Source organism: Podarcis gaigeae, assembly GCF_964106915.1.
Source record: "Podarcis gaigeae genome assembly, chromosome: 12".
NCBI lineage: Eukaryota > Metazoa > Chordata > Lepidosauria > Squamata > Lacertidae > Podarcis > Podarcis gaigeae.
Window position 1 is genome coordinate 19,230,771 of NC_139688.1, and position 20,047 is coordinate 19,250,817.

At 39.9% G+C, this 20,047-nt stretch overlaps 1 protein-coding gene across 4 annotated transcripts in view; it reads left to right on the forward strand.

Annotated features, from left to right (window-relative positions):
* Nucleotides 1–20,047, forward strand: part of NRP1 (neuropilin 1) — a 125,785-nt gene that overhangs the window by 83,306 nt on the left and 22,432 nt on the right. For 2 of the 4 annotated variants that reach the window (XM_083704741.1, XM_083704743.1), the window contains exons 7-11: nucleotides 6,489–6,647; nucleotides 9,695–9,839; nucleotides 12,023–12,357; nucleotides 17,790–17,934; nucleotides 19,237–19,320. In XM_083704741.1, the coding sequence (XP_083560867.1) occupies nucleotides 6,489–6,647; nucleotides 9,695–9,839; nucleotides 12,023–12,357; nucleotides 17,790–17,934; nucleotides 19,237–19,320 (868 nt within the window). Of the gene's footprint in view, nucleotides 1–6,488; nucleotides 6,648–9,694; nucleotides 9,840–12,022; nucleotides 12,358–17,789; nucleotides 17,935–19,236; nucleotides 19,342–20,047 lie in introns of all 4 variants that reach the window. The other 2 variants (XM_083704740.1, XM_083704742.1) reach the window with 1 other exon arrangement.

Here is a 20,047-nt window from a genome sequence, read left to right on the forward strand (position 1 = left end):
CTCTTCAGGGCCTTGAGAGAGTCATTATATCTTTGGATAGTGGCACTCCAGGGTGCAAAACAGGTGCATGGTGGCATGTGAGCACCCTTGAATAGAACTCATCGCTACATGGTGATACCTTGATACCTTGGTGATACCTTGTTGAGAAATACTAGCTAGCTGACCACAAGCAGGAGAAGAATTGTAATGGTCATCAGGGTAATAATGTAACATAGTGGTTGATTAGACACAGACCAGTGCTTGCTATCTAAGGAAATTACACAATTCTCTAAAAACATTGACTTTTCAGCAAATAGGGGGTCAAATGACAGATTCAGCAGCTTTCCAAGTCGCATGACATGCTCACAAACAAAAAGCTTCCTGTTAATCAAACTCCAGCCCTTCATCTTCTGTTTTCTCAGGCAACAGAACAGACAGACCTACGAGGAGGGTGTTAAAAAAGGCTGGTAACAACAACCGCTCCCTTGCCACAGCACTCTCAGCGGACTATGTTTTATTGTGCATGACAGATTTTCATTTCTGAAATGAGTCCTTTGCAGTTATGGGCTTAGTTATGTTTGTATGCTTATAGGAAGCAGCAAGATTCATTTCATGGCCTGTGCGCCGCACACAACTCTTTAACCAGCTGTTGTCATTCTGTTTGCTACTTGATTTACTACACAGTAGCTAAACATGCTACTTTGTTCTCCTGCTGAAATTATTGCAAATAAAATGTGAACACCAGACCTGCACAACTTAGTGACCCACCAAGCAGAGCACACCCCACTGGACATGCAGTGTAGCCTGCCAGGTGATGGGTGATTCCTTGCCCCAACTTCCCAGTCCCTGCCAGGTAGAGTGGGGGGGGAGAGAGGGAGCTTACTGAGCCCCTTACATGGCCGGTGGACTTTTTTTGGCCTGGTGAGAGTTTATGCAGACCTTTCCAATGTCATTCTACTTGCAGTATTTAAGACAAAAGCTTAGCTGCAAAGATATATTTTTACCAGATGCCAGGCATCACTGTGGAAAATGGAGGGACAATAGTTCTTTTGAATAAAGAGCCATCACCATTCAGTTTGCTTTCACTAGGCCCCAATTGGAAGACTGATGGAAAAAGCAGGAGCAATTCCTTTGTCTTTCATTTCCATCTTTTACCCAGGAGCAGGGAATATGTGCTGCAGATGTTTGTTTTATTTCCAGTCCTGCACACTGTTGGTAGTTTTAGTACTTCTAGTACTAACTTGTGCTTGTAGTTCTCACTGTTATTGGTCCATTTATTTATTGTAAGCTCTAGCGGTACTTATTAGTGAAGGTCGTTTTAAAGGTAACATAGTCAAGGTTTCTTGAAACGTCGTGTTAAGGATCTGTGGGTTGGTCCTCGCTTAAATTTAAAATCCGGTGCTATGGAAAAGAGAGAAAACATTCAAGAAAATAGTCTCTTAAACTTGGAAATGAAGAGTTGAGACATTTGAACTTTGCTGGCATTTATAGTTACTAGTCCAATTGATAGCCACAGAGGAATGATAAATATTTTCTAAAACAGTATGGAAAAAGTATGTATAAAAATATTACTATAAAATATAAATCAGAGGCACAGCAAGGATGAAAATGCTTAAATAATGCTTTTTTGGTGGAGGGGCCAGGGTATTTGATGTTCAGCTTCAGATGTACAGTCTTTCATCACCACATTCTTCCATTGTTCATCTTAATGCAAAACAGAAGTTCTCCCAACCAAAGTGTAGCATGGGCTGTAGAAGAACGTCGGGGGGGGGGGGAGTTAAAAGGGCTCAAAGGGCAGAAAAGGAGGGAACAGCTGTCAAGTAATCATATTACTGTCACAACTGTAGATGGGTTCCCAGTGCCTGACAACGGCAGGGAGAAACCTGATCCACCACATTTCCTTTCTGACGAAAGGTGAGCACATGCTGATGATCACGGGTGAAGTCTAGGCAGAATCGTTACCCTAAAGAAATAGGTCAGCATCTAATAGAATGAAGGCATAGCCCTAAAAGGGGATAGTTCCAGAAATTATTTCAGTAAGAAACTGTGTCTGATGACCAGAGTTATACTCTTGATATATCCACCCACCAGTTTGGTTGGGTAGTCACACAAAACCTACACACTCCAAACAAACAACAGTTATCCCCAATCAGTAATAACACTCTTCTTTGTCTACAGGTAAATCAAAGATTTGTAACGATAGAAAGGGGGAAAATGCATTGCTTGAGTCCCTAAAATGTTTACTCAGGAGTAAGACCTGCTGAGTTCATTGGGACTTTCTGCAGCAAATGTTATCATTCATTTATTTACAGAGTGCCGTCTATGTACATAGTGCTTTACAAGGAATGTCCAAGGGGATTACAATCTAAAGTAGACATAGAGACACAACAGAGGAAGGCGGGAAACGGGGGGAGGGGTAGGCAGAGGAACAATAGGTGGTTATATCAATCCCATGTATTTTGGTTTAATTCAGCCTTTTCCAGCATAGATAACTCCACGGCCAGTATGGCCAGTGATCAGGGATGGTGGAATTTTAGTCCACCATCTAGAGTTGAGGAAGGCTTGCTTTAGGCCCCTCCAAACTGGTGTGTTATTGCGGGCATGTTCTGCCGCATGTTCTTGACACACCAATAGTACATTTGTGGTTGGATTTATTACACTTTAGTTTGCTCTGCGATGCTTCCCTAGTGCTACCACATCACGGCTGTCAGGATGATAACAAAAGTAGGACAAAAAAGAACATTCGTGGTATAAAAAGTTGCAAGATATTCACTGATTGGAAGTGTAGCACTGTGACCACCCCAGAACTTTTGCAAGTGCAAACAGTATTTTATTTATTTTTATCTTTTTATTCATTAGATTTAGGGGAAATAAATGCCAGTCGATGGAGAACCACCTCTTCCAAGGTGTTTTATTTTGTCATTTTTTATGGTGGTGTTCTAAATCATCTGCTTCAGTAGTGAAGATTCTTAATTATTGTTACATTGTAATAGTATGTCAGACAATTGGATCCTGTACAATCAGCCATTTCCCCTCCCGTTTCTCAAAGCCTACATTTTAGCATAGGTTTTAATCTGTAGAACTCTCATAATGGACCATCGCTTGACTTCACTCAAAATGAAGGACTTACTGATTATTTAAAGAGAGAGAGAAGGGGGAGAGAAAGACATAAAAAAAAGGAGAGAAGGAAAAAGCAGCCACATGAAAATCCCATTTAGAGGCATTTCAAATCAACTTTGAACAGTATGAGCTTGGGACCCTAATCATTTGAAAACTGAAGAGCTGTTTGAATTTTCTGAGAAAAGGATTTCATTTAAGTAACTCAGCGCTGCATTCCCTTGGTCTCCTAGATTTTTGAGTGTCCTTCATCTTGGAATTGAATGTCATAACTGGCCGTGACTCAAAAATGCAGCGCTCTTCACAATCAGCAGCGTACAATTTGGAGAGCATTTCAACTTAAGTTGCGATTGCTCTGCACCATAATGCCGACATTCTCCCCATTAACCCTCAGATTGTTCTTTGGACAAAACAACACGTGACGCTCAGTGACATGATTCTCCCTTCCCCCCTCCCTTATTATTCTTTGAGGCTTTAAGAGGGAGTGGAATAGCAGTATAGGCCAAGGGAGAGGCGATGAACTGTTTCTTACCTTTAATTTCTCCCCTGCCCAGCTGTCCTACCTTTGCTTTGGGGTGTATGGCATATTTGCATACATATTTGCATAAGTTTGTGGGAGTCTGTGTCTTTTCCCTATGGGTGAAAAAGCAATTGGTGGAGGAAAGCTTTTCACTTTAAATAACCCAAACAATGGTTGGATATCTCTTCCACCACCCTATTTTAAGAGTAAGAGCTTTCACTCCGTAACTTCACAAAATCAACCTATATATCACAGTTTCCCCCACCCTCCAAATATACTGTTTTCTGTGTCTCAGGACTTCCACCTTCTAAGTGGATTATATTAGCTGTGCCTATCTAAATATCAGCCCTTCTGTCTTCAACAGGACTTCCTTCACATTTTCCCTAAGCAAATGCAGGGTATGTTGATTTAACCCACCCATTCCACCCCACCCTTGCTTTTGGATGTATGACATACTTCCAGGAAAAAGGATGCTTGTGGGACACTAGAGACATACAATCTGTATCCTGCATGTTTCAAAAATAATTTTAAAGTCTCTGATGTGCAGGAGGCATTTAGCAGAAGCAGAGTCAAAGCACCTCGATGAATGTCTGGCCAGCATTTGGACAGAAACCTGTTAAAAAGAGCTTCATCGGGAACAAGTAGCAAGTCCTCAAATGCCATTTTAAGGGGAAGGAAAATACTTGATTTTGTGTGGAAACGGTTCTTTAGAAATTCCATTACTTAAGTGTATACCCCTTGTGACAGGTCAAGCAAATGTTATCATGTACTTTGGTATATAGAGATAAGAACCGTACTTGGTGATGCAGTAGTAGTGTGGCTTTTTTCTCTCTCAAGCGACTGCCTTTGGGCCAAAAAACAGTGTGCAAATAAACCAAAGCATAATGTAGCAACTTACTGGATCCCTGTTCTAGTGAGGCTGGTGCACAAATATTAGTTCTGTATGATGAAGACAATATATGCAGAAGCTGGGATGTGAAGAGACCCTTACATGTGTACAAAATGTTTTCAAGCAAACATGGACTTTCTGATTTCGGAAGGTCCTTTGATGTTCACGGCAGTTGGGGGAAAGAAGAGGGGCTGTAAAGCACAGAAAGAAAGCGGCAACCATGCTTTCCAATTCTTCCTTGAAGGTCCTGTTTGCATGCATGTGAAGCCACCAGGAACTCAGAGCAAAGATGGAGTGTTGCTTGCATCTGCACAGTGCTGAAATAAGTCATAGTGTTGCATTCACTTACACATACAAAAGTCTTGCTTATATGAAAGCAAAGCAGGGGAGTGCTCTTACTGTTTTCAACATGCAGAAGGACCCCATGTTAGTTTACACACTAAAGGAACATAAGCAGATTTGACCATTTCCCCCACATGCAGAGAGCAGCTTCTTCTACCTGCAGCCTAGTGTTCTGCCATACCACATGTGGAAAGAAATTGTTGGATCAGGTGTAAAACATAAGAATCTATTATTATTATTATTATTATTATTATTATTATTATTATTATTATCATCATCATCATCATTAGGATTCTGCAGTGTACAATGTGTGGGTCTGTATGCACACACACATACATGATATGGTAAATAGAGTCCTTATATCATTGTGGTATAATATTTTTTATTAATTTCCACACACAAAACAAAATCATTATATTAAAAAAAAAAACATTTAAAAAAGTTTATGACAACTGTAATCCCCAGAATTCCCTCTACTCCATCCCTTGGTTCCTTATATTATCTTCATTTATGCATGTCAATAAAATCTTTATCTACAATTGCCTCCAAATCTAAACATTGCCCATAACATTACAAGTATTTTTTTAAAATCCTGCTAATGTATTAGCTTGCATACATTGCTTTTGTAAATATGCAATAAAAATTTCCCATTCTTTTTTATATTGGTTGTCATCTTGATGTCTAAGTTTCCCAGTTAATTTAGCCATTTCCGCATACTCCATTAACTTAGTTTGCCAAGCTTCCTTGGTGGGGGCTTCTTCTTTCCAGGGTTGGGCTAGCAATGTCCGAGCAGCCGTTGTTGCATACATGAACAAATTCTTGTATTCTTTAGGTAGATCCATTCCTTGTAATACCTAATAAGAAAGCTTCTGGTTTTTTTAACAAAGGTTATTTTAAACTTTTTTTTCAATTCGTTATATATCATTTCCCCAAATAATTTAATAACCTTACATTGCCACCACATATGATAAAACATACCTTCTACTTCTTTACATTTCCAACACTTATTTTCCCGTTTTATACATTTTTGCCAATTTAACTGGTGTTAAATGCCACCTATACAGTGGTGCCTCGCAAGACGAAATTAATTCGTTCCACGAGTCTTTTCGTCTTGGCGGTTTTTCGTCTTGCAAAGCACAGTCAGTCGCAACTGCACCTCTTCAAGCGGTTTTAAGAAAAAAGGAAACAAACTCGCAAGATGTTTTCGTCTTGCGAAGCAAGTCCATAGGGAAAATCGTCTTGCAAAGCAACTCAAAAAACGAAAAACCCTTTCGTCTTGCGCGTTTTTCGTCTTATGAGGCATTCGTCTTGCGAGGTACCACTGTACATCATTTTCATATAAAGTCCTTATATCATAAACACTTATGAGCAACAAAATCCTGCATGAATAAATCAATTTTCTGGGCTAAATAATATTTATTCATTGTCTTGCTCTGGTACTCACTTATGTCTACACGTTTTCTAATAAAATGCGTGGGTCCACATTATCCTGAACTTCATTCCACCAATAATTTTTAAAAGCTCCTGATTACTGAGTTGCCTTCCTTCTCTGGTCCTAACTGGATTTTACCATTTGAACTGCCTCGTGTTGATTTTCCATTGATCTGTTTCTTTGTCCCTCCATTATTCTCCTTTCTGCAGGTGGACTTGGGCCTTCTCCGCTTTGTTTCTGCCATCGGGACCCAGGGAGCCATCTCAAAAGAAACGAGGAAAGAATACTTTTTGAAAACATACCGAGTAGATACCAGCTCCAATGGAGAAGACTGGATTTCAGTCAAAGATGGAAATAATAAACCTTTGGTAAGGTTTTCAATTTTCACAACACCCTGAACCACTTGTGAATTTCTAGAGTGCTTTATTAGTTGCAGTTACAATGGTACCTCTGGTTACGAACGCTTCAGGTTACGGGTTCCGCTAACCGAGAAGTAGCTGCTCCTGGTTGCGAACTTTGCCCCAGGATGCGAACGGAAATCGCTCACCAGAGGCGCACACGCAGCGGGAGGCCCCATTAGCGAAAGTGCGCCTCAGGATAAGAACGGTTTCAGCTTAAGAATGGACCTCCAGAACAAATTAAGTTCGTAAGCAGAGGTACCACTGTATTTATGTTGCTGTTGCTGCCTATACAACATATTCAATGCTTGGAGTCAGACAGTGCTACCCATATTGCTCTTTTTAATAAGTAATAAAAAAACAGACAGAAACTCTCAAGCTACGAAAAAGCTGGAATGACAGCATAGTGAAACATCCAAGGTTTCTTCTTGCATTCTAATTTCAGAATTCCCCTTCCTCACAATAGTTTGTCCTTTTTTTAATCCCTGATATATCACACATGGATAGACAATATGCACATCTTAATCCAGTTAGTAAAAAAGTTCTGTTGCTGTAACATAAAAAAACCAGGAAAACCCATTGGATATGATTTGGCCAAAGTAAAGCACTTTAAGACCCAATTGAATAAATGCATGCCTATCTCACTGAAGTTGATAGAAGTTGCTGTGTTTTGTCTGGATTGCTGTACCCAATGTTTTTAGACTTTCCCAGTTTTGTTGTTGTTCAGAAATGTCAGTTGTGTTAGACTCTAGCCACTAACACCCATGCCACAGCAATATTACTTGTCCTTCCCAATAACTACTTGGGCCCACTGTCTAGCTTTCATCACTCATCACTTCAAGTAATGCTGTTTAACATTTAAGGAATGGCTGGCCAACCTTTTTAGGGCACTTTTGGATTTTTGAGAGCGACTGCTGTGGGCACCCCTCCCCCTCTAGTTGCTTCTCTGCCTCCTTCCCTTGAATCAGTTCCCTCCCCACCAAGAGACAGAACAAACGTGTGAACACTTCGCTGTTCAAAGAAACCTGAGTGAAAATGGGATACAGTAGAATTAATTAGAGTCTTGAGAATCACATGGAAGCTGGAAGAGGAAGTAGGAAAAGAGATTCACTCTTCCTATTTCCTCCTTCAGCTCTATATGCTTTTCAAGGGGGTTGCTGATCTCAACAAAGTCTTACTAACCAATTTTACTGCCTTGACCAAAGGTAGGGTTGTACCCGTGACTCCAAAACTATTTTCTTTTCTTTTAAAATTTAGATTTATTTTTAGAAAGAGAGAGAAAAGAGTGAACAGATACAACATGAGATAGAGCTCGTTTTAATAGCTGTGTAGAACAGAAAAATATATTTCGTTAGGTCTGGCTTCTCACCCATGTATGACAAGGTGTACCTGCAAAAACCTTCCTGCTTGCATACAACTATTACAAATATAGGTCCCTCAGCTTCCTTTGCATTTGGTTGTCTTAACAAAATAATGCCAAAAATGGGTGTATTCAGGATTAATGGTGCACCTTTGAGATGGAAATGCTAAAAACCGCTAAGCTATGGGTTCCCTGTCATTCTGGCATCTTGCCTATATGTCACCAGTTCATGGCCATAACTTTCTTTTGGGGGGGATCAAGGTACTTGAGTTTAAGGGAATCTGTTCCCAATCAAATCTCAAAACTTTTAAATATTATGAAAGTTATGACACCTTATTTTATAAAAACACAGTATATACCTTGAAGGGGGAAAAACTCCAGCATTGCACCATTGTGCCAAATGAATATTCTTTACTAGATATGATGTAGGTACCATGACTTATTCAGCAAGGCTCATGGATCAAAGCCCCAAATATTCCCCACTGTTGCTATTTGTGCTTATAACATTCCTGAAGGTCTTGTGCCTCTTCTATTCTTCCTTATCAGGCATAACAGATAAGAGCCTAATTGTTTTTTTTCCTATTTGTCGTCTCATACTGAAAGAGAGCCAAACTCTACCACAGGCCTTGGCCTAGCTTTCCTGTGCAATTAATATTAATAAGTTAAACAGATGGTTGGTAGTAAATATAGTCAATGTTTGCAAGACATTCCTGCTGATCTTCTTCCATGGCCATTTCCTCCCCATTAAAAAAAGGAAGAGCATTTCGTAGCAAGACTATAATGAAAGAAACAGATGAGACATAAAAGATGCTACATGGGCAATATTCAGTGTGCTATGGTCTTAATTGTCCAAAAACAGAAAGTTTCAATGGGATTTGTTCCATGATAAAGATAGAGAGCAAGAAAAGTACGCAGGTTGATGACCTGGAGTTTTTTGAAGAGATAGTCAACTTCCTTTGTTATAGTCTGCTCTGAGCAAAGGAAAAAACAGGAAAGTTGGGGGAAGGTGTAAGAAATTACTGTCCATAAAAGGAGAACTGCCTAAGATCTGTAGAGTGGAGTTTTGCATTGTTTAATGAAATGAGGAAATTAGTCACCTTCCTTGAGCTAAGTCTGTGGAGAATTTGTCTTTCCTATGGTATGGCTTTCCCAAATGGCTGCAACAGATGCGTTATATATTTATATGGTGGTATTGTTTGTCTAGCTGGATGCGAGTGTCATGGGAGAATAGAATGAACATGTAGTGGTGGCAAACAAATCTAGAGCATTTCATTAAAGTTTTTTTAAAAAAGAAATCTTTCAGACTACTTAAACAATTATGCAAAATGGAATTATCCAGAAGAGAAAATGGTTCCTTTATAACTTGTATAACTTGAAAGCTGCACTATTGGAAGGAAGTATGTGGTGTTGAACTCAGTGACTCCCCTCTAATAAGCATACTTAAACTCATTGGGTTTAAACAGCCCATATTCAATTATGGCTTTGATTTTTATCTAGGTAAACAGTGAGTCAGAGAAAGTCCTCCTTTACTCCTCTATTCCCTTTCAGACTCTGTGAATGCTGCACTTATTGTTATCAATCACTTTATTTATGGGCAAAGAAGACAAAGTTTTGAACATGTTTAAGAGAAATCGCATTTCCTTCTCTCCTTCTGTAGGTGTTCATAGGGAACACCAATCCCACTGATGTTGCTTACAGACCATTTCCCAAGCCAATCCTGACTCGTTTCGTTCGCATCAAACCTGCAAGCTGGGAAACCGGGATATCACTAAGATTTGAAGTGTATGGCTGTAAAATTACAGGTAAGGGTTAAGTTTTTGTTTTTTTAAAAAGCAGAATTTAGCATTAACTATTTCTGTTTTACAAACATTTGCAAACAAGGATATAAGTATAACCAGGTTGCAATCACAGAGGTAATCCGCATCAAAGACAGTGGGATTTACTTCTGATGAAACATGCTAAATATTGTACTGTAAGGGAACAGGCGACCCTTCCTTAACTGCAATACAAATATTTGCAAACATGCTGAAGAAAAATTACTCTAAGAATTAGCATTGTTTATTAGGTGCTCCTAATAAACGCAGGTGGCGCTATGGGTTAAACCACAGAGGCTAGGACTTGCCGATCAGAAGGTCAGCGGTTTGAATCCCCGCGATGGGATGAGCTCCTGTTGCTCAGTCCCAGCTCCTGCCAACCTTGCAGTTCGAAAGCACGTCAAGGTGCAAGTAGATAAATAGGTACCGCTCCAGCGGGAAGGTAAACGGTGTTTCCGTGTGCTGCTCTGGTTTGCCAGAAGCGGCCTAGTCATGCTGGCCACATGACCCGGAAACTGTACGCCAGCTCCCTCGGCCAATAAAGCGAGATGAGCACCACTACCCCAGAGTCGGCCACTACTGGACCTAAAGGTCAGGGGTCCCTTTACCTATTAGGTGCTCCAGTAACCAACAAACAACATGTAATTTTTAAAAAGTAAAAGTAGTCATAAATGTTTACTAGGTAGCTTATAATGGTTCAGTGATGTTATTTAAACCATGGCTAAGCATGAACACACAAGCGTACAGATACTCACAGGTAAAATCTCACCTGCTTCCCTTGGACTTGTTGGTAAGCCAAGAACAAACCTTGGTTATAGGTTGTGGTTTCTCTGGAGCAAGACAGATCATTCAGGCATATCACTAAGCCAAACCATGGTTAGCTGTGAGTAGAGTAGCAGCAGCAGCAGGACGAGGGAGAGGAGCAAAAGTAGCTGCAACTTTTGCAGTGAGGACCTGCACTCTCATTCACACTTTGGCTTAGTGTCAAATATGAGCCAAGCCTATGTATTTTAGCTAAGAGAAAGTGCCATCTGTTACTGGTACCATGCTATTTTTATTTTAATTATCCTTATGATTTTAATAGATCTCTTATATTTATATATAGTTTTAATTGTATTTAATTGAAACAAAAAAAATTCCTTCCAGTAGCACCTTAAAGACCAACTAAGTTAGTTCTTGGTATGAGCTTTCGTGTGAACTAACTTAGTTGGTCTCTAAGGTGCTACTGGAAGGAATTTTTTTTTGTTTTGACTATGGCAGACCAACACGGCTACCTATCTGTAACTGTATTTAATTGGTTTTTAAGGATTCCCCCCCCCCCCCATGTTTTAGCTGTCCCTATTTTATCTGTAAGCTTCCATCAGTCCCTGTCAGGGAAAAAGGCGGGGCAAAATAAATACATAATAATAAGCAATCTCTTTTTAATTAAATACATGTAGATTCCCATGTTTCAACACCATCCTGCATTTAAAGACAAGCACATTTTTCTGACTTGATTTTTATGATACCAAATGAAACATCATTTATGAGGAAAAACAGAAGGAGAGAGAGATATGGCTAGAGGTGGCAAAAATCGATTTAAAACAATCATAATGATATTCTTTATCATTCCTACTATAATGAACTGTACAACAGCTATATTAATGGATACATTGAAGAATACTGAAAATGTTTCTTTGGTCAAATATAAAAGTTCACGATTAGAAGTTACTTTTTCCATTCAGAAATTAGATATATCTCTGGAAAAGAAAAGGCTCTTAATGGGTTTTTGTGGTTTCCTGCAGGGAAGAATTTCTTCGTGGTATTTTTTCTTCATTTTTCTCTGCATATTTTTTTAAGGAAGTAAAACTTTGATTGGTCAGAGAATTAAATTACATGCATTTGAGGTATTATAAAATGGATAGAATATTCAAAGGACTATCCAGAACGGACCCTGCACTGAAACAGTACATATAGGGTATCTTGTGAAGTACACAGATTTACATATATCCTTCAGATGTGGTGAGTGGAGTAGTAATTTAATAAAATGTAGTGAAGAGTCTGATGCATCAAAATCCCAGTTTGTCCATAATACAAGGGCAATAATACTGGTTCATTTACCACTTATAAGTCCTGTATGTATATGTATACATTTTATTATTGTTATTGTTATTGTTATTGTTATTATTAAGATTATCCTTGCTCTGGCATGCTGGGTATGGTGTCTGGACTCATCACTGACTCTCAGATTACTGCATCAAATGAATTTGAGCGAAACTGGATCCCAGAAAATGTGCGTCTTATAACAAGCCGTGTTGGGTGGGCACTACCACCACCCACCTCTCACACATACTCAAAGGAGTGGCTTCAAATAGACCTCGGTGAAGAGAAGATAGTGCGAGGCATAATTGTCCAGGGAGGCAAACACAGAGAAAACAAGGTCTTCATGAGAAAGTTCAAGATTGGATACAGCAACAATGGATCGGACTGGAAATGGATTATGGATGCCAGCAAGAGGAAGGCCAAGGTGAGGTTATAATCAACATGTGGCAAGGAAGAGTAATGTGTAGCTCGGTGGTTGAGCACACTCTTTGAATGCTGAAGGTCCCCAGTTCAAACCCTAGCTTCTCCCATTAAAAATTATCAGGTAGCAGGTAATGGTGCAAACCCAATGGTCCAGTCCTAATTCCACTTTTCTGGAATAAGCCCATTGAATTCAACAGAACTAGCTCCTGAGGAGGGATTCAGAGTAAATTGGGATAGTTCACTTGGTAAAGAATGAGACTCTCGGGTTCATGGGTTCAAGCCCCACATTCTGCAAAAGATTTCTGAATTGCAGTGAGTTGGACTAGATTATTATTGTGGTTTCTACCAACTCTACAGTTCTAGGATTCTATGAAATTAAAATCAGTTCACATTTAAAGGCAGACCTACCTAATTCACACTTCATAAAAACTGAAACACAGCAGTTTCTCAAAAAAATGCAGTTTTCCAGATTTTGAAAAACAAATGGTTTTCCAAACAAAGACATAGGGATATTTGACAATAAATAGCTGGTTCCGGTGAAAAGGACTTGCTGCTAGATTTGTCGAGCTTAAATGAACATGAATGTCAGCCACTTGTACACTGGCTTGCATGCACAGATTCATCCCATATTTGTAAAGTCAGAGATTCTATTAAGCTGTCCACTTTTACAGCCAACCACCCTACCTGGATGACTGACCTGTGGTCACCGAATGAGCTACATGGCTAAGGGTGGATTTGAACCCTGATCTCCCAGGCCCCAGTCCAATACCCTAACCACTACACCACAATGGGTGTTATAACCAGGTGCAGCTATTTTCTTCCCCATTTCTCTTGCAAGTGAGTGCAAAAGTGAGTCTGTTTTCAAATGGCCTTGATACTGCAAGTGTGAAGAGTAAATGAATCCCAACAATGAGATCTAACCACTTATTTTTGTTTGTAAAAAACACACGTTGTTTTGACATATTCTTACAAACCCTTGGGGAAGAAAATAGAGCACCATATGCTTTTGATGTGACATACCTTATGCTGCACAACCTTCTGGTTCTAAACTCAAGGCAGTTGCCATAACTGTCAAAACCGGCAGCCTTTGACAAAAATGAATGCTGGCAAACACATTAAGTCCACTTAGAGTTTTCATTTCTAACATTAAATAAGCTTCAGAGATTAGCACTTCCTTAAAAAAAAATCCCATATTGTACAACATGCATAATCCTACTAAAATATTCAACACATTTAATAATGTTTCTTTCATGATGGAAAAATGTATTATAAAGGAATTTGATAAATTCCTAGGATTTAGGAGGCTGGTGGATTTTAAAACAGGACCAAGGTGTTTTGAAAATGTTAATCAAGCTTGACTGTATGCAATAGTAACCACTGATTAAAAGTAATAAATTAAAAGCAGCTCTGTTTCTTGAAATGAAACACAGTTTAATCACTGCCCTGTTGGAAGAAGGAAGCACTGTATGCTAGAGTGGGGGACCAACACATTTTGCAGCAACAAGAAACTAAGCTGCACAGATTATTCAATAATTTTTTTTATCCCACTTTCGTATAGAAGACATTCAGATGAAGCAAGATAACAACAATGCAGTATAAAACGGCAAAAGAAACAAGCATATTGTAACATAAAATAATCAAGAATTTTTATGCCTGCATAAAAATATAAACAGACCAAATTCTATATACAGCATTCAATCAGCCACAAAGCTCCTGCTGCAAAAAGTGGCTCTTAAACAGACCTCCAGAAGACCAGTAAGGATCAAGCCAGACCCCTAGGGGGGCACCAGTCTCCAATCTAGAGGAAGGGGAAAGCATCTCTCAAAGCAGAGGCAGGCCAAACACCTGACAGTGGCCGGCGCAGAACAGAGCCTGCTGATGTTGATTATTATACTTCAGCAGGGAGTATTAGCATGGGGAGGGAGGGAGGAGGAGGAGATGAGCCCTGGGATCTCATGTAGCATCACAGAAAACTCTCTGGCATTCTGTAGCATCTATATAGATCTATATATATAAAATCTATCTGAACAGCTACATGGAAGCAAGAGCATGTCCAGACCTCAGTTTTCCATGATTCTAGTGCATAGCACACAATGAGGGCTAAGAATGAAACCATTAGTTCTAGTAAAAGTCAAGGCACCATGCACAGCATACACGCAACCCATATTCTGTTTCTATGTGTCTCACAGTCCCTTCCACTTGCTTGTCATTAGCTTACCCTTTCTTCTTCCAATTCCTTGCCACTATTGGTACAAAAGTCTCAACCATCCCATTTCTGATAATCTGGAACTACCTTAAAAACCTTCTTTTGGGGGGCATCTCAGGAACCCACATTTTATTGGGGAAGAGCCGTAGCTCAGTGGTAGAACACCTCTTGCACTCAGAATGTCCGCTACCACTCAAAATAGACCAACCTAGTGCCCTCCAGATGTTTTGGACTACAGTTCCTTTCATCCCTGACCATTGGCCATGCTGATTGGGGGGTGGAAGTGGTTGTCCAGAATATCTGGAGAGCACTAGGTTGAGGAAGGCTGAAGTAGACAATCCTGGGCTACATTGGACTAATGGTTCTGAATATCACTGTACACTTTCCTTTTTCCTGTTGAAAATGCATTTCTGTTTCCCTGAAGCAAATCAATAAACCTGGAAGTAGATGAAATAATAGTATCTTTCCTCTCTTCACCCCATTCTGAAAAGACTTGTGCATGTGAATGAACAGTCATAATTAAATCACAGATAGGTCTAGACTACACATATGACACAAGACAATGATTCAGTATAATTAGGATTCAAGGGACCATTAAATGTCTATTGAATTCTATGCCTGTGTGTCAGTACATTGTTCTGAAACCTTTTATAGAAAGTTTCCATTATTATATATTGCTATTTAAACGACAATTAAGTCTGGATCCCATAGCTAAAACTGCATGTGCCTGCACTGTAAATAACATAGACCCTCTCTCATTTAGCAGGGTGCTTTTATGATGCTTGAAACAAAATGCGACCGTAAAATAAATCCTAATAACTATGAATTAATTAGATATAAATTGCCACACCCTCCCAATCCTCTTTAATGAGATGTATTTACTGACTGCTCTGAGTACACTAATCATATATAATAACAGTGAACTCTATGTACTTTTCAGATATATATAATAGCAAAGTCAGCTCTTTGAATGCTACTCCTTAATAGCACCATCCACACACACAAAAAGAGATTTACCAGAGTTCTCAGGGGAATTGCAAGGTTTGCAGAAGCACAGGGGAAAAATGGGGTATGGAAAAATAACAGTGGGATAATGAACCCCAAGCTGTCCCAATACGGTGTGAGTATAGTCAGTGGTGGTCACAGAATGCCATCTTTTGGGAAGGCAAAACACAGAAAACTGAAGATGAGGGGGAATGAAAGGAATTTTCCTGGAAGAAGGCATAACTAATTGGCTGGAATCCAGAACAAAAGGACTACACACATTTTGTTGCAGGTCCCACTTGTTGATTCCTTTTCCTGTATATTCCTATTATCCGGAATGTGAAGAAAGAACAGGGTTTGGGAGATCTCTATTCCCCCCCCCCCACCTCACACATACACTGCTTTCCGGGTTCCTCTGTTTTATCAGCTTCTGGGTCATCTAGGAGGAATGTCCTGCTCTATTTTGAGTGCTGTTTTCTCCCTAAAAGAATTTAGTATCTTGACAACTTGTTATCAAAATATGGTGGGGGAAGAAGGAAGACTAAAGGCTGGGAATTCCCTAAAATGCCTCTATAATCTTCACCCTGGATTCCAAAGGAGAGTGTAATTGTAATTGTGCTATTTTCTCTGTGTCTCTGTACATCTTTTCCTTCTAAGGAACCCGGGTATAAGTGGTTTTTACAGGACCAGAATTTAGAATTTGGCATAATGCTTTCAGGACAATAATTTTAAGAAGATCCCAACATGAGGTTTATGGGTCAGATATAAGTTACATTTTCCAACTTGTATGTATTTTGTAATGTATGGAAAGCGGCATGCTCATTTCTGCTGAGGGTACACAGTACAAGCAGTCACCAAGTTTGTGTACTTACATTGGAAGATTAACTTGCACTGTCCATTCATGCTGGTTCCTATTTGGAGATTCATCTTCATGTAGGAAAAAGTAGGATGCTAAATGGTGCCATAAGCCAGCCACATGGATACCGTTGAGTCTCAGGATTATAACATACATAAGTAAATCAGCACATGGGCCAGATTTATTGAGTGAAGACACTGCACTCCAACCACTGCCAGAAACATGTAGCACTGGACTGTGTAGTCCACACAGCATCAGGCCAATCCATAGATAAGCCTTCCCATGGAAAACACCTCCAGACAGAAGCATTTCTGGTAAGGTGGCTTCCACGTAGCTGCCAAAATGTATGCAGTAGAGAGAAGTGATCAAGGTAGAAATACAGCAGGGTTAAAAACAGGCTAGACGATTGAAACAGGAAAATATAGTTGACTTCCTAATTTTCACCGGCTCATATAAAAGACTCATTTCATTTTCCACCTCTCTCCAAATTACATCGCACACAAAAGCAACATTGTACAAAGTCAAATGTTAATATTTTCTCGTTATATTATCCACTACAGTGTTCTGTTGTGGGAGACCTCACATCTGATGAAGGAAAGGCCACGAGCTCTTCTTCTCTATAACAAAAACAATGATTAGCAATCTGTAACATTGACCATTGGAATTCTTTCTGTCTTCACAGTAACAAGAGTATGTGCATCCACAAGTTTGTTGGTTTGAAATAGCCACTTTTGAAGAGTTATTGCGCAAATTAAGTGTGGCTTTAGACAACTTGTGTTCTGTTGAGATCTGTGTTATAGATATAACAGAACTGACTGGTGTCCAAATAAACTTGTTATCCAGTTTCTCATACATCCTCAAAATGTCCACCACATCTAAGTTAGCAAGCATGTCAGCCATTAGCCTTTCCTAGGATTAGTTTTAAAGAAATCTGTCTCATGGGCTCTGCTTCTAAAGTTTAATTTGTACACTTACAATATAACTATAATTTGTGAGCCTCTGGGCAAGTGGAGAAAAGCACAGTTGAAATTTCTCTCTTGAAGAGGTGTCTTATCATAGCTAAACAGTGCCAGAACTTAAACCGCAGTGAATCCCTTCCTCCGAAGTCATCCATGTAAATTTCAGATGTGAGTCTCATTTAAAAGATGTCTCATTAAAAAAAAAAAATCTGCTTCTGTGCTAATCCTGACAGATTGATTTCTGGAAACACTTTCACTTCTACCCCTTCCCATTTTTGAATGCAGAGTCAGCCACTTGATAAAATGTTTAGGATTTGGGCTACCTGTTGACTTTCTCAAATGCTAAAAGCATGAAAAATCTCAGCTGGCTAAAAATGAAATATCTCCTGTGATTATTAAACAGCATTCCTATGTGGTTTTGTATGTAGGTTTTTGAAGGCAACACAAACTATGATACCCCTGAACTCCGTACCTTTGAGCCTATAACAACCAGATTCATCCGTGTCTACCCTGAAAGAGCCACCCACAGTGGATTGGGGCTGAGGATGGAACTATTGGGCTGCGAAATTGAAGGTAATTGCACAGCCTAAGATTAATGTTGCATTAATTATTATTCTTTTCCTACATACAGTCCTACTTATGCTACAGCAGAGTGAGAAATGTTTGGTCGCTTTCTTTTCCATTAGCTGTTATTGTTAATAGGACTGTGCTTTGCAACGGTAGTTAGTTTCCTATCCTACCTTAGCATCCTTATAATCTTTGTTAGAGAAGATGTAACGCTGAAGATCGCAACAGCAAAACAAGGGGGACAAATATTGATTTCGTCCTTTTTGCTCAAATCCACTAGGGCTTATTTCTCAGCAAACTTCTCAGGAAATGGCAGTTCTAATGTGAAGCAGCCATTGTGCAAATTGAAGCAGGGCCAGCCTTTATTCCAGATTAACTAGTCCAGAACTCATTTGTCTCTGGCTGTACCCATCATCTGCGTTTACCCTGACTACCACCAGCATGTGACACCCCCCCCAACAGAATCCCCCAATGGAATTAATTAATAGATCATTTTGCACATGGTGCACAGTCCACAAAAGGCCAAAACTCATGCAGATCCTCCATATCTCCCTCTAGTTCAAGGCATTTGGTCTTATTTGAAAACGGTATCAATCTTTTCTCATTATACATATAGGTTATAGAAATGTGTTTGTCATGACAACTCACTTGGGAAACAAAGGGGAGAAGAACTTCAGAAAAGCAATTCAATGTGACATGAAGACCTGCTTTTCAAAGGGGAAAATGCTTTTTTAAAAAAAATCCTTTTGCGTGACCCTCACTGGCTCTTTGTATGCTGACCAATATGCATGAATAATCGACAAGAAGACCGTCTAAGAGCAAGCAGCTTGTGTACACATTATCTATGAGGGGCCTAATTCTGAAGCTCCCCGTGTAGATAGGGGCCTTCCGTTGGTCACATGGCGTTTCTTCTCCACCCACCAATTCAGAGTTTCATGTAAATAGTGGGGATACATAAAATGCCATCTACTGAAGAATAGGAAACCTCTTTCACACAGAGAACTCTGCAGGTACAACACATCCCACCTTCCACCCCCAAGTGAGTTCAGTTTCAGGTGGGGTCAGTTGTTTCCAAATCTGCATCTTGAAAGCATGTGATTTGACTTGACAATATTATTCTTGGCCTTCAGCTTAGACAGTACAGTACAGACCGTGTTAAGGGTAGGATATGGGGAAATGATAAATAAAGAGATGTTTCCTGTATGAAATGAGTGGTCTTTGTTCATCACGGAATCATGCTTGCGGGCTGAAATGCTAACAAGTCTCAGAGTATGTTTTAATCAAGTCATGTTGGCTTATTTATTTCAGTACCTACCTCTGTCCCAACCACTCCTGACAGCAACCTTGTGGATGAGTGTGATGATGACCAAGCAAACTGCCACAGCGGAACAGGTGATGACTTCCAGTTGACAGGTGCAGAAATCATCCACATTCCATTGCAACGCCATTTTTGTTCAGTCCAATCCCAGTTGCAATGTTTGCTTTGCCTCTATCACTCACAATAAGAAAGCATGACACATGCATGACTTTTTTTGTTGGGCGAGCATTGCCACAGCTTACATATATTCATTTTTATGTGCATGGAAATTTAAGGAACCGGGATCAGCCACTTGTCTTTTAACCAATGAAACCATTAATTAATTGATCCAATTCAGATCTGTTTTCCAAGATTTAAATCTTTGTTCCTTTTTGAGATAATGAAGTATGTATCTAATAAACATATGGTTCATTAAATAAAATCTAACATTCATTTCTGGGTTGTATGTGGCCTTAAGTACAGTGGTGCCCCGCAAAACGAATGCCTCGCTAAACGAAAAACCCGCAAGACGAAAGGGTTTTCCGATTTTTAGCAGCTTCGCAAGACCAATTTCCCTATGGGCTTGCTTCGCAAGACGAAAGCCCATAGGGAAATCTCCGGAGACAGCGGGGAAGCGCAGCGCGCCTTCTCCTCTGTTCCCGGACCTGTCCTAAGGCTTGCGGCGGGAGGTCCGGGAACAGAGGACAAGGCGCGAAGGGCTTCTCCTCTGTTCCCGGGGCTTGCGGTGGGAGGAGGGTTTTTCCTCCCCACCGCCAACATTCAGAACAGCATTCTGAATGTTGGCGGTGGGGAGGAAAGCCC